We start from the raw sequence: 14,082 nt of genomic DNA on the forward strand, positions 1-14,082 counted from the left end.
CGCGGCGGCCGGGCGGCCGGGCGAGAACCCCCAACGCGTCGTCCGCTCGTGCGCCCGCCACCCCCGCGCCGCCGGCTCCGACGCCCAGACGCCCCAACCGGGGTGGCCGCAGTAGTGGGCCCTCCCTCTTCTCCCAGCTCCCCGGCAGGCCGCGGGCCGGCAGGTGGGAGGCAAGGTGGCAGCCAGGGCGAGTGACACCGGAGGGGCCACGCTTGCTTATCAACCTGCCGGCGACACCAGAGCACCCGCAGCTGCGAGGCTTCCTCTGGCCTTGGGCAAAGCATGACTTTCAAAAATCGAGTCTCCTAACATAGTTCCCTTTCCAGTCTGCGCCCCGCACTCCTGGGAGGTGCCAGGGGCGGTGGGCCGTGGCACCTGGAGACAGACTCCAGGCTGAGCCCCTGTCCTCTGGGCACCCACTGGCCCACCTCCTTTCTGGTTCCAAGTACTGGCAGGACACACCCCTGCCCAGAAACCTCTGTGCCCATCACCCTAGACACCTCAGCTTAGCAGCCCCTGCCTCTGGAGTATGCCGGGGACCCCACATATACTACTGCCTTTCCACTGGGGACGGAAAGGCTGTGGGAAGCAGGCGCAGGCTTTCCTGGGGGCCCAGCCAGCAGTCAAGGCTCGCTAAGCGCGCAGGACGTGGGCATCAGTGGGCTCGACTGGCAGAGCTGCAGGGGCTCTTCGGAGACTGGCAGCAGCTAAGCGAGCTGAGTCTCAAGAAGGGGATTGTCTTACCCCCTTGCCTCGGGGACTCTAGCTCACGGGCCGTGCTGGGCTGGGGATGGGGTATGTTGGAGCGCTGCTTCCTTGCCCAGGTCGTCCATGGGTACGCTCCTACTGGCCTCAGAAGCCTCTCACCCACCAGCCACACCTGCCCATCCCACAGTGCTCTTGGGCGCTGGCACAGCATTAAATAGACAAGACACCTAAACCCGGGAGGGCCATTATGGGGTGGCAAGACCCATCTGGGCTGCATCCAAGACTGCCATATCCCAGTTTGAAGCCTGAGGCTGGGGCGAGATGGCCCTGCCCTCTTGTGACGCTGAGGGCCCAAAATCCAGCCCTGCTTGCCCTTAGGATGCTGCAGGCAGAGCCCAGCGGGGCTAGGTGTCCCTGCTCCCACCCCTCAAGGCCTCTGGCGAGCAGTGAGCAGGCAGTGAGAAGCCGGGGTTCTGGCCAGAGGGACCTGCAGGGGACTAAAGGGTGTGTGCTGTGCTCCAGGCCACCCAGGGGAGAAGGCCCCCCTCCGGGAGACGCAGGCATGTGGGGCTCCCGGGAGCTGCTGCTGTTGTGGTTCCTAGTGTTGGCAGCGGGTGGCACCGGGCATGCCTACCGGCCCAGGTGAGCCAGGGCGGCCCCAGTCCAGACGGGGATCCCCATGGGCTCCTCCCGAGGTCCCTTCCCAATGTCCCTGTTCCAGGCTGGGAGGGTCCTTGCTCTGCTCCTCTGACCCCACCCCGCCCCCAGCCGCAGGGTATGTGCTGTGGCGGGGGCCAGGCCAGGCCCCGTCTCTGAGTCCTTCGCACAGCGTGTGTACCAGCCCTTCCTCACTACCTGCGATGGGCACCGGGCCTGCAGCACCTACCGGTGAGTGCCCCAGGCCCAGGCCAGGCCCACCCCCTTGCACACTGGCTGCAACCATGTGTGGGGACCCCTTTCTGGGCCCCAAAACCCTGGGTGTCCAGGGTTAGGTCATCACCCCAGTGTTAGCTGTGGGAGGACGGGGCCCTGCGGGCACCCTGTGTTTAGCGGGCTGCCCACCCTGCCTGGGCCTCTCATTTCAGAGATACTCACTGCTCCAAAACGCACCTCAGTCATGGGGTCCCATCCTGGGCTCCAGAGTGCAGCCCTCTCCCCAGGGCCCCCGGGAGCTCCGCCTCCTCTCCGCACAGAAACATCTGGGAAAGCTCAGGAGGGGTAGGAGGGGTGGAGCAGAAGCCCAGCTTTGCCAGGCCGAATGGTGTGAGTCGGGGCACCCCAGCTACTTGAGAGGCTAGACTGCAAGGTCCAGGCCATGTGGAGCAAACTTGTAAGACCCTGTCTCTAAATTTTAAAAAGTGTGAGTTCAAGACCAGCCTGGGCTGCCAAATAAGCTCACGGCCTGAACTGCACAGTGAGACATTCTCATAAAGACAAAAATAAATAAAAAGTTGAGATTGGGGATGTGGCCCAGTGGTAGAGCATTTGCCAAGCCTGTGTGAGGGCCGGATTCGGTCTTCAGCTCTGTAAATAAATATTTTTTTATTTATGTATTTGTACAGTGTCACTGTGCAGTTCAGACTCATAGTGATCCTCCTGTTTTCAGCCTCCCCAGCGCTGGGATTACAGCTCTGCGCCACCACGCCTGGTCCCAGTGGCAGGCTCACTGCACCCAGGGGCAGGGCCAGTGGGCAGACCCCGGGTCCCTGTGCTTGCCAGCGCAGGCCCTTAGTCTGCTGAGCTATCTCACCCGCCCAGATACTCTCTTGCACACAAGGAGTTTTTTGGTTTTCAGTAGTGGGGACCCAACGCAGGACTTGCACTTGCCAGGCAGGCATTTATGCCACTGAGCTATCTCTGGTGTGGCACTGCAAATAAATAAATAATACAAGTTCAGAACATGGCTCTGCTCCAGGGGAGCAGCTGGACCCTCAAGTTAGGCGCTGGCTGAAGGGCACCTTCACCAGGCGCCCAGAGCTCAGGAAAGGGCAGAGGGGCCGGCTCAGGTCTGCCAGAGACTCACTGCAGGACAGAGCCAGCTGCCCCCAGGGTGTCCATCCCAGGAGCTTAAAGAGCCCAGTGGCACATGGCACTGCCAGGTGTGGCTGGCTGCTGCCCTGCCCCAGGGTGTCATTCCGCACTGGGCACCGCAATGAGAAAGGCTGTGTAGTGAACCATGTCCCTGGGGGAAAGGACTCTGGGATGCCTGGGGGGACTGCTCAGATCCCTGAAGCTGGCAGGCTGAACACACGGAACCTCAGGCCCTCATGCGCCAGGCCCTTCTGAACCACCCCTGCCCCTACAGAACCATCTACCGGACCGCCTATCGCCGTGGCTTGGCACTAGGCCCTACAAGGCCTCGCTTTGCCTGCTGCCCAGGTTGGAAAAGGACTGGCGGCCTTCCTGGGGCCTGTGCAACAGGTGAGAGGCAGGCCTCCAGCACCACACCACACCCTGCACGAGGGAGCCCAGTCCCCACTCCAGCAGAGCCCCCTCCTGCCACTATTGCGTGGTGACAACCTCCTTGGTCCACAGCAATATGCCAGCCGCCATGTGGGAATGGAGGGAGCTGTGTCCGGCCTGGCCACTGCCGCTGCCCTGCAGGGTGGAAGGGCAGCACCTGCCACACGGGTGAGCCGCCTGCCCTCTGGGCCCTGCGTGCGCTTTGGTTTCCCAGTGCAGTGGGGCCAGTGTGGGTGTGCAGCTTGTGGAGGCGCTGGAGCAGGGCCCTTGCAGCATCCGTACCTGACAGCCCCCCCTTACAGATGTGGATGAATGCGGCTCCGGAGGGGCAGGCTGTCCCCAGGGCTGTGTCAATACTGTGGGCAGTTACTGGTGCCAGTGCTGGGAGGGGCACAGCCCATCTGCAGATGGAACACGCTGCCTACCCACAGCAGAGCCCCCCAGGGTGACCCCAAACACCGTGGCAGGTATGCTCAGCCCCCATCCCCGATGCCATCTGCTCCGAGTGGTGGGTGGGACATCACCCTGTGCCGTGACACTGGGGGGCAGGGAAGGCAGTGATGCTGGGTGGCTCCTGCCCAGAAGGCACTGGAGGGCACCAAGGCTTCTGTCAGTCACGCGTAAGGTAGCTGCCCAGCTGGGGCTGCCTCCCTCCCAGGCTGACATCCTGGAGACATACCTCTGCTGGTGACGGGACATTATTACTTTTGGTACGCGCTGTGACACTTCAAACTCGTACCGTGAGTAATAATGCGCTGTCAGCAGCCCGGCACCAAGACCCCCTGGACCTCGGAGAGGAGCCCGTCAGCACAGCAGGGCCTGGGATGCCAGCGCTGAGGGGTGCGCAGGGTGGGCTGGTCCAGGGCTGTGGGACGGCCAGGTGAGTGAACGGCTGGGTGGGCCAGGGGCTCCCTGACCAGTGCTGGCTCTGCCTCAGGAGTGGACACTGTGGCCAGGGCGGAGGTGCAGAGGCTGCAGGCTCGGGTCGAGGCGCTGGAGCAGGTGAGGCCCATGGGAACATGACTGGGTGCCGGGTGGGGGCTGGAAGATAATCTGGCCAAGGCTTTGCACCAGGCAGGGCGTTAAGGCACAGGTGGAGTGGGGTGCAGGCTGAGCCACCCTACCTGCCACACACCTTCCCATGGATCCTTGCTCCGGGGCCCTGAGGCCTGGAATGGCAGCACAGACAGGTCCCCAGCACCTGCCGTCCACTGCACCTGGCTTAGGCTCTTGTGGGGCAACAGTGCCCTCCAGTGGTCAGCAGATTCTCTGGCCCGCGGTCACCCCAGCCCTGGCGTCCCACAGAAGCTGCAACTGGTGCTGGCCCCGCTGCACAGCCTGATCTCGCGGGCCCCAGATGAGGGGCCACAGGACCCCGGCAGCCTCCTGGCCCGCTCCTTGCAGCAGCTGGACCGGATCGACTCGCTGAGCGAGCAAATCTCCTTTCTCGAGGAGCAGCTGGGGTCCTGCGAGTGCCGTCACCTCCCCGCCCTCAGAGGCCCTGGCTCTTCGAGGGGAGGTGGCAGAACCCAAGAGCAGTCCCCCCAAGAGCAGCCACAGGCCGGGTGACCCAGCCTCCTGTTCCGCCTCCAGTCTTCTGCAAGGAGGTCTGACAGCCCCGTCTTGGGCCCAAGACTGGACTGAGCCCACAAGCCCCATGTCCCTCTGGCTATGGCCCATGTTGCTCTTGTCCCCATCCCTCCGGGGGCTCTTGGGTGTCCAACGGGCCAGGGTGGGCTCCCACCAGGCCCTCCAGGGCCCAAGGGAAGGTACGAGGGCTCCCTGGCTGTGCCGGGATGTGGCGCATGATAGGCAGCTCCCTGAGGTGGGGCGGACTTGTCCCCATCAGAATAAACATGAGACTTGAGATTTGGTGTCAGTGGATGGACTGGGCCCCGGGGAGGGTGCTGGCCTCACAGCAGTGCGGCTGGGGGCTCCACCACGCCCTCACTCTGCAGCAGCCCCTGCCCACCTTCTTGAGTGACTGCAGCATACCAGGCACTTCCAAGAGTCCGTTTATAAAAATGAACCGAGTGCAGCGTAGGTGCCGCAGATGGCCCTGGAGGCTGGGGCTGTGGTAGACCAGGAGTCTTGACTTTGAGCCCTGTCTCCCTGAAAGCCTGATACAGGCTGTGGCCTGGACCCAGGGGCCCCCCAAAGGCCTGATGGCTCAGCCCCCTCTGGATCCTAGAGGCATGGGTGTGAGGGTGGGGGTCCCTGCTCCTGGCAGACTCCACAGGGGACACTGGGAACCTTGATCTGGGGCTTCCGCTGTGAGGCCAGAATGAGAGCCGGGAGGCGACACAGTGGTGGTCAGCAGTCTGGGGGCCCCCTCTGTGTCCGTGTGGCCTCGTGCGACCCCCAACCCCCTGTAGCCGGGCTACTGGGCTGGCTGGGCCCTGGGCCCCTCTGCCACCCCGTTCTCCTGGGGCCGCGTGGACATCTCCAGAAAGGTGGCTCTCATGGCTTGGTGGCAGGTGTCCATGAGTTTAGGGACGTCACCCACAGTGAGGCCAAGGGTGGGGACAGCGTCCAGAACTTGTACTTCGATTGTTCCTAGGAAAGGAAGTGGTGGCTGTCAGTGAGCTGGGAGGTCCCCGAGCCACCACCCTGGCCGCTCCTCTACCCGGCCATCCTGTCCCTAGCTGGCCTTGTCTGTCACAGAAACAATGGTGACCTGAGAGGGCCCAGTGCTGCTCCCGTGGCCTTGGTGGAAGAGCCTGGCTCCTCCCACTGCCTCTTTGATCTTTGACCTTCTCCTTCCCACTTGGTCTCAGGACCTTGTGCCAGCCAGGGACCCTGTCTGGGCAAGGAATAGGCCACGTGCCCTGTGGCCAGTGGTCCTGGGGCTCAGCCCACCCACATGGGGTCAGGCTGGGGCGACCTGTGTGCCCTTGACAGCCTCAGTGTCCTCACCTGGAAGAGGCCACTGCCACCACCGCCACGGGCCAGCAGACTAGTCAGATAGAGCATGCTGAGCTTCGTGCTCAGAGGTCCAGCACCACCCAGACTGTGGCTCTGGGGGCCCAGAGTCACCCACGATCCCTGCCAGGCTCACCTGAGGTGAAGAGCTTGGTACGGAGGTTGTAGAAGGAGGAGAAGGAGGAGTAGACCACAGGGATGACAGGCACCTGCGGGCAGGGACACGTGCGTCCAGGGCAGGCAGGGGCTGCCTCCTCACTGCCTAGGATCGTGCCAGATGCCCTTGGGCAGACCCAGCCCAGGACAGGCCGTGCGCTGGGCTGGCACGTGTGTCTTTCCAGCAGTGGGCCATTATACTAGTTGGGCCCTAGACTGTTCGGCTAGCCGGAGGAAAGGCTGCTTCCCTGCCCCCCAGCCACCCCAAGGGGACCAGGGGAGGGGTGCGGCTGCCGTGTCCCTGGAAGGCACGAGGGTCAAATCCTGCAGTGACAAGTGGCATCCAGGGTAATCATTAACTGCAGGGAGTCAGGGAACCTGGGGCACCGCAGGAGGCTGGAGCTCAGCTGGCCTAGAGACATGGCTGCTGCCGTCCCCAACACCCTGGTGTTTCCTCTGCTCTGGGGCTTGCTGGTGTAGCCCCCCCACTGCCACTAACCCCAACCAAACCCAGGCAGGGAGGTGGAGGGGTGCCAACTGGCCTGCCCCGATCACTCTGCGGTGGCAGGGGGAGGCACCAGAGAACAGAGACTGCCGGGCTGCAGCTGGCAGGCAGACAAAGCCCCTTCCCTGACCCCAACACAGGCTTCCGCAGCCCCCACATGAGAGCCCACCAGGTGGGCACATCCTGATGCTCCCAGGTACCAAGGGCACACTGCCCAGCCCCACCCGAGCCCGACCCCTGAGAGGCCCTGGGTCAGAGGGGGCATGCACAGCACGCTGCCCACGCCTGCACCGCTCCGTTGGCCCTACCTGCTCTGCCTAGCCTTCCAGGCCCGGCACTGGACCTTAAGCACAGGCAGCTCCCCAGGGCTCAGCAGGGAGCAGGTGCCTCCCTGTACCATCCGCCACCCCAGACAGCCAGCAGAGGGTGCTGGAGCCAGTTTAGGAGCCACTCTAGGCCTGAGCTCCAAAGGGCCAGTGCCATCCCCAGCAGGCCAGGGTCCCAGGAGCTCTCACGGCAGAGGCCCTGTTCCTACCCAGCTGAGGCCAGTCTCTGAGATGCCTGAGCACCAGCCTAGCCAGACATCAGCCCCTGCCACCTGGTCTCCTTCTACCCCTGCCCCCCAGGGGTACCCTGCCTACCTGGGTCTGGATGGCCAGGTAGAAGGCACCCTTCTTAAAGGGCAGCAGGTCCCCGTTGTCATTGCGCGTACCCTCGGGGTAGATCCACACTTTCAACTGCGGAGAGGGTCAGGGTTAGGAGTAGGACCCTGGCCGGCTCCCTGCCCCACCTCCCGGCCACAGCACTCACGTTCTCCCTGACCATGTGCTCGCCCAGGCTGGCCATCACGGACACCGCTGTGCTGGAGCGCTGGCGGTTGATGAAGAACACGCCACCCAGGTACATGATGAGGCCCACAGGGCCCAGGAAGAGCAGCTCCCGCTTGGCGACCTGCACACAGCGCTTGGGGAGGATCTCCATGAGACCTGGCACATGGGGGACAACAGGAGGGGACAGAGGTGGGAAGGAGAGAGGGGGAGGCAGACAGACACAGAAAGGAGATGGGGTAGCACCAGAGCCCGTGGAGTGCTCGCCGTGCAGGCAGAGCTCCCCACTTCCCCTGCTGCCCAGCTCCCGCCCCAGGAGAGTTGGGCTTGCCCGGTCCCCAGAGGGAGACAGGCTGAGGGCCTGTGTCCATCCGCGTGTGCTGAGCATACCCATCATGTCCAGGATGCTCTGGTGGTTGGATACGATGACACAGGGCCCGTCCACCTCCAGCTTCTGCCGGCCCTGGACCGTGAAGCGCAAGCCAAACACGTACTTGAAGGACCGAACGAACCAGCTGATGATGCTGTGTGGGTGGAGGCCGTAAGTGGGCCTGGGGCCGGCTCAGCCCTCCCTGGCAACTGCCTGCTACAGCCACGCCAGCTGGGGACAGAGGGTGGCCTGGCTCCTCATGCACGTGACAGGGCGTGTGATACCTGGAGAGAAGGCCGGGCCCCCAGGGTCCGCAAGCCTCCCACACCTGCCTGGCTCCAGAGACACTGGCTGGGAGGTGGCAGTTGGCGGAGGCTGGCGCAGCCATGGGAGTAGCCTGGCACCCTGCTTGCCCTGGAGCTCCACACCTGGCTGGGCCAGGAGCGGTCAGCCCATGGAGAAACCACCGCCTGGGTCCCAGGCCCGGAGGCAGAAGGCGAGAGCTGGGGACACAGTGCCAGCTGGTCCAGATGCGTTCCTGAAGGTACCACTCTCCATGCAGAGGGGCCCCTTCTGTCGGGGTGCAGAGCTGGCTTCACGGCAAGCAGCAGGGCAGTGCCAGCCACCGGGTCCTTCACGCTGGCCAAGACTTTTAATTTTGGCAAAATACGCATACCATAAAATTTGCCACTCAAACCATCTTTAAGTGCGTGGCTTGGCTCTGCGTTAACCACATGAATGTCAGGCGGCTGTCACCACCCTCCACCTCCAGGACCTTCCTTCCTCTTGTGGTTACACGCTTTCCCTGTTAACAGACTCCCTGGCCTGGTAGCCCCCATCCCACTTCCTGTCTCCGTGGCTGTGGCGACTCGGGGGGCCTCACAAGGAGCCCTGTAGGCCTGGTCTCTGCGCCTGGACGCCAGGCTCCTAGCCGACCGGGCCTGTGTCAGAGCCCAGTGCGAAGGGCAACTGTCACTGTAGGGAAACTGAGTCCAGGGAGCCTCCCCAGCTCAGGCCACCCTTCCCCAGGTCAGACCGGGCGCGGGGCAGCTCCTGGACGCTTGGGGACTGGCTGGCTGCTTCCTATTGTGCTCCCCATTTTCTGGCTGCAAAACACTTCCTGGCCTCACAGTGAGGACAGGAGGAGACTGAGCAGGCAGTTCACAGAAATGACAGACAGATGTCCAGGAGGCCAGGAAAACTACCCAGACTCCCTTGCCATCTGAGAAATGCAAATTGAAACAAGAACAGCCCTCCTCCCGCGACTGGCACAGATAGAAAAGAGCGATAGCGGGTGTCACCTGCACTGGGAGACTGCAGGCACTGGCTGGCGAGACCTGTCTGAAAGGCAAACTGGCTTCGGTCCCAAGAAGCCTTGTCCCAGTGCCCACAGCACTAGGAACCCACCTACGCAGCGAGGGATGGGTGGAGGCCCCTGTGTGGGGAGGGCAGGCGCGCCGCGCTCCGCGACATTTACACGGCTCCTGCTCTGGTGTTGCTGCTGGGATGGCGCCTGGGCCTGCTGCATGCTGGGCGAGCATTCTGCAGCTGAGCCGCCTTCCTGGCCCAGCACGCACGTGATGTACACAGGCCGGCTACCCCGATCTGACACCCCGAATCCAAACCTGAGCTGGACGTAAGTGGGTGGGTCCCTGTCGAGCACGTGACATCCTGGGCTTGATCCAGCCAGAAACCAAAACAAAACCTCAAGGTTTGGGAGGCAGTGCCCCAGGTAGTCTGCACCCACCAGTCTCACGTTCGGGGGCAGGCTGAACAGAGGCACACAGAGCATTATACGAAACTCCCTCAGCTGCGTGCATAAGGTGGATGCGAAACCTGCGCGAATGAATGCTGTCCTTAGCCTTAGGTCCCAGTCCCGAACTATCTCGGTGCGCACATACAAGACTCCAGAACCCAGAAACATCTGAAATCAGAACACTTCTAGTCCCAAGCATTACGGACGGATAAGGGCTGCCCAAGCTGGAACCGTAACTTCCAATTCATCCGAATTTCACAGCCTCGGGAGGCTGAGACCACATGCAGGAGTGGCCCGTGGTCCCCTCTGGTACTAAGTGGCAGGTCCCTGTCCTGCTTGCTTTTCTTTTGCCTGCAGTTCTGGGGCTAAAACCCAGGGCCTCGCACACGCTAGGCAAGCGCGCTCTCACTGAGCTGCACGGCTCATTCACACCCTTTTTGTGTTTCAGTATAGTAAAAGATACAACATAAAATTGAACCTTGGAGACGGGTGTGGCAGGTCGCAGCTAGGCACTGTGGGGCTCTGGGGCCAGCAGACGCTTGCCCTGTGCAGGAAGAGGAGGCCCCATGCAGCCATGCAACAGCAGGGCGAGCGGGCCACCCCTCCTGGCCAGGCCCCAAGGGCCCTTCAGTCCTTCCACCGGAGGTAGGGCAGGTATGCAGCTTCTGCAGGGCTGACAAACCCAGGCACCGTGTGGCAACCGTGCACTACAACTGCAAGACGCAGCCACCATCCTGGGCCTCCCTGGTCCCTGCAAACCTGGCAGCAGGGCTCCCTGTAGGGGCTCAGCGTGGCCAGGGCACTCGACTTCCTCTGTGCAGTCACCTCCTCCCCTCAGCTGGCAGGAAGACAGCTGCCCTGTCCTTTCCCTTGGACAAGCCAGGGCCCCAATTCTAGATAGGCGTCACCGAGCCTGCACCCAGGCTTCCGGCCTCCCTCCCAGGTTGCCTGGGGCTCCAGAGCCAGGGGCTGTCAGCTGCACTGCACTGCGCTGCTGTACCTCCCAGGTGGGGCCCTGGTCCCCTCTGGGTTCTTCTCCCATCTTCCCAGCTGTGACCTGGAGCAATCTGCCTGTCCTTCCTAAGTGTCTGTCACCACCTGGAGGAGGAGACCTACGATCCCTGAAGCTGGAGTGTTTAGTAGTCCTGACACCTGGGGACCCCCATCAACACGGCTGTGATGGCACAAGCAGGGAAGGACCATGGTAGCTCAGGCTGAAAGGCCCAGGACTGCCCAGCCCCCACCTACCATTCCAGGTAGCTGGGAGCCAGTTCAAGGCCAGGCCCAGGCCACTGGCCTGGCTGTCCCCAGGAAAGGCCACCAGCTGACCCTTGCTCTTGGCCTCTGGTCTTGGGCTGGGTGTCTCTGGGGGGCACTGGGCAGCTCTTTGGAAGGAAACTTGCCAGAAGGGTCTAGCCCCAGAGAGGAACTGGGGGTACTTTTGGGGCAGCTCTGCCGAGAAGCCATCCATGGCTGGGGCTTGGGATGGGAGGTTCCAGGGAGACCACCTGGCAGAGAAGGGGTATTTGTGACATAAGCCTGAGGCTGGGACAGTGTTCCCAACATTAGCAACATGGGGACTGTCAGGGAGGGTCAGGAGTGCAGGCTGGGGAGGTACTCTTGGGACCCCAGAGAACCGTGCCCCCAGTGTACCTCAGCAAGACAATGACACTACCAACTTGACTGCACAGAGACCTGAGAGGTGACTGGTCGTGGGACGCTGTCCTCATCTGTGGATCAATCTAGGGATGTTCGTGGCTGAATGTGCCGGGACCTTGGGACCCAGGGCCCATCTGGAGGAGGTCATGGGATGGGACCTGGAGATCTGTGGCTGACCGTGCTCATATCCTGCTCTGCTTTCAGCCTCATGAACAAAGCAGCCCAGTGCTCCCTTCCACCCTGACAGACCTGCCTCGGGGCCACGACCATGGACTGCACCCCTCCAACTGTGATGGGCACCTCGCTCTGCTCCTGGGTGTGGGTATGGGCACTGGATGCAGTGTCCTCGCCACCAGGAATCTGGCTTATACGCTTCACTGTGGGCCGAGAGCCCCAGGCAGATGCTCAGGGCAAGGCAAACAGGCCCACAGTGTCTCCACCCCCGCACCTGTCACAGACCCAGACATGTGGCTGGCAATTCTGGCCTCGAGGCTAAATCCTTCCAGGTCAAACCCTGACGGATACTGGCATGCGTCCTGGTGTCTGTGGCTGCAGCCAGGCCTGTGCGCCTTCCTCACAGCTTAGCGTGGCCAGGGCAATGCCAGGGTGTCCTGGTCATGCGGATGTGATCAGAGGCAGGGGTTTCCCCTGGGCATCCTCCATGAGAAAGGCCCTTCTTCTCTCGCCCTGAGAATGGAGGCGTTCCGAGGCAGAGCCCACCTCTGGTCTGCTTTGGTACCACAAGCAAACCGCTGGCCACGCCACTGTTAGCGGGTTCTTGACCCTGTACTTAGCCCAGTTCTAATGCACTCAGCTTCTCCAGGCTTTCCTTGCCACGTCAAATGGGTGCAATGTGGGAATCTGTCTCCTGTTACCCCACCCAGGGACCCAAAAGGGATCAGTTTGGCCCTTCTGTTCCCACCCTGGCCCCGCATGAGCTCTAGCCCAAGTGCAGAGCCTCCTGGGGCACCTGGCTGGAATCCAGTGGGTGGGGACGCTGGACAGGGGACAGAGTGGGGCCACACCCACAGCCCCTAGCTCGGGCGTGTCCTCTAAATCAGTGGCTCCCCTCGGTGCTGTGTCTGGGGCCTGGCGCACTCCCTCTGCTCCTCTTGCACCCTAAGCCCGTACGCCAAGTCTCTGACCCTCAGTCTCGTCATCTGTGAAGTGCAGCATGCAACAGCCCTGGGTTACAGCTGCAACGTGACATGCACAGCAGAACATGTGGCCCAGCCTAGCCCACGAGGTTCCTCCACTAGGTGTCCCCTTTCCCAAGGCCCCACCTCCTGTCTCCTGGGGCCTCTCCCCACTGGCCCAACTGCCTCAGGACACTGCACCCTCACCCTCTGACCCCTTCCCGTGGCCTACACTTAGAAGCTGTGTGCAGACAGCCCAGTGACCCTGACACTTCTGGCAGTCACCACAGCAAGGCTGCGTGGGGCAGGCCCATGCCACCCTCCAGCCTGCAGAAGCCCCCACATCTGCTGGCACTGAAGGTGCAGGAGGGTGGGACAGGAGGCCAGGTGTCCGTCTCAAAGAGCAGCTGGTGGCCTAGATGCCTGCACAGCAGCGGCCCTGAGGACCAGCTGATCTCCCAAGCCAGTCTCCAGTCTGTCTGCACACAGCAGTCCTGCTGGCCCTAGCCCCCCGCCTCCCAGGGCACACCTGCTGGGGCTTCTATCTCTGGGCCCTGTGCCAGCCTGCACCCCTCCTCCGGCTGCTCCAGCCCTTTCTCCTCCCGTGTGTGGGGGGGCTGGCGGGGGGGGGTCCCAGTTTAGTGCCTGCCCCAGCTTTGGAGGCTCCAGTGTGGTCTCATAGAGTGCCTGAACCCCATCCCCACCCAGAAGGGTCCCCACCTGGCTGTCCCTGGGGCTCTGGCAGGGGCCCTTCAGTGTCACTACCCCTCCCTGTCCCTGGGCTTGTCCCTCTCACGGGAACCCACAAAGCCCTAAGATAGGGCCTAGGATTCATGAAGTATCGGCCTCTGGCTGGCAAAGGCAGAGACGGTGGAAAATCAGGACGCCTCAACCCCTGCCCTCTGACCCAGAGGAGGGGGCCTCAGGGACCACAGTGTCCCTATTGCAAGAGCCACGGGCGAGGCGTCCAAGCTGGACAGAGAGGAGCTGCCTGCCGTCCTGGGCGGGGGGTGGGGGCGATGGAGGAGGAGGGGCAGGAGCCGGAAACCTGGCAGCTGCCCCTCCTTCAGTACCCAGCAGACAGCGCCTCTGGGCGGGCCCAAAGGGGAGGTCGAGGCACTTGCGCCGCAGCTGGGTCCCGGCGCACTGTCACCTGCAGGGGGCGGAGTGCACAACACCCCGCGCCCGTCCAGCACCCTAGACCGCCCGCCCCGGCCTCGATGTCCCCGCCCGCGCGCGGCAGCCCGGCCTCTCGTCGCGGGGGCCCGGCCAGGGAGGCGGGGGACATTGTGCCGCCCCGCCGGCGCCGCACAGGAAGCGGAAGCGCTCACCTCATGTTCTCTACGGTGCGGCCGCCGTGGCGCAGCACACAGACCCCCGCTGCCATGGCCGAGACGCCCAGGCACAGCGCGCAGTAAAGGCCGAGTTTGGCGTAGAAGCGCGCCGTGCGGGACAGCGGCACGGCCAGCAGCAGCAGCAGCAGCGCCGCGCTCACCCAGGGCCACAGCTCCATGGCCGCGCCCGACGGCCGCCCGCGCCCGCGCTTAAGGAGGCGAGGGCGGGGCGGGGGACCACGCCCG

The 14,082-nt window shown here is 63.2% G+C and overlaps 2 protein-coding genes across 11 annotated transcripts in view; one reads left to right on the plus strand and one right to left on the minus strand.

Annotated features, from left to right (window-relative positions):
* The window catches only part of Egfl7 (EGF like domain multiple 7), a 7,526-nt gene extending 2,488 nt beyond the window's left edge, over positions 1-5,038 (plus strand). For 3 of the 10 annotated variants that reach the window (XM_023700390.1, XM_023700394.1, XM_023700395.1), the window contains 7 exons: positions 1,231-1,350; positions 1,477-1,596; positions 3,014-3,129; positions 3,244-3,339; positions 3,474-3,638; positions 4,109-4,173; positions 4,477-5,038. In XM_023700390.1, coding sequence (XP_023556158.1) covers positions 1,231-1,350; positions 1,477-1,596; positions 3,014-3,129; positions 3,244-3,339; positions 3,474-3,638; positions 4,109-4,173; positions 4,477-4,740 — 946 coding nt within the window. In that variant the 3' untranslated portion in view covers positions 4,741-5,038. Of the gene's footprint in view, positions 1-6; positions 1,351-1,429; positions 1,597-3,013; positions 3,130-3,243; positions 3,340-3,473; positions 3,639-4,108; positions 4,174-4,415 lie in introns of those variants that run through there. The other 7 variants (XM_004640535.2, XM_023700391.1, XM_023700392.1 and 4 more) reach the window with 7 other exon arrangements.
* Positions 5,039-5,168: 130 nt separating this feature from the next.
* Positions 5,169-14,039, minus strand: Agpat2 (1-acylglycerol-3-phosphate O-acyltransferase 2). Its single transcript, XM_004640383.2, has 6 exons — positions 13,834-14,039; positions 7,972-8,105; positions 7,565-7,740; positions 7,396-7,491; positions 6,230-6,302; positions 5,169-5,727 (listed from the first exon to the last, which is right to left on the minus strand). The coding sequence occupies exons 1-6, from the start codon at positions 14,013-14,015 to the stop codon at positions 5,552-5,554; spliced, it is 837 nt and encodes a 278-aa protein (XP_004640440.1). The 5' UTR covers positions 14,016-14,039; the 3' UTR covers positions 5,169-5,551.
* Positions 14,040-14,082: the final 43 nt, after the last annotated feature.

This window comes from Octodon degus, unplaced genomic scaffold, assembly GCF_000260255.1.
Source record: "Octodon degus isolate 3935 unplaced genomic scaffold, OctDeg1.0 scaffold00123, whole genome shotgun sequence".
Lineage (NCBI taxonomy): Eukaryota > Metazoa > Chordata > Mammalia > Rodentia > Octodontidae > Octodon > Octodon degus.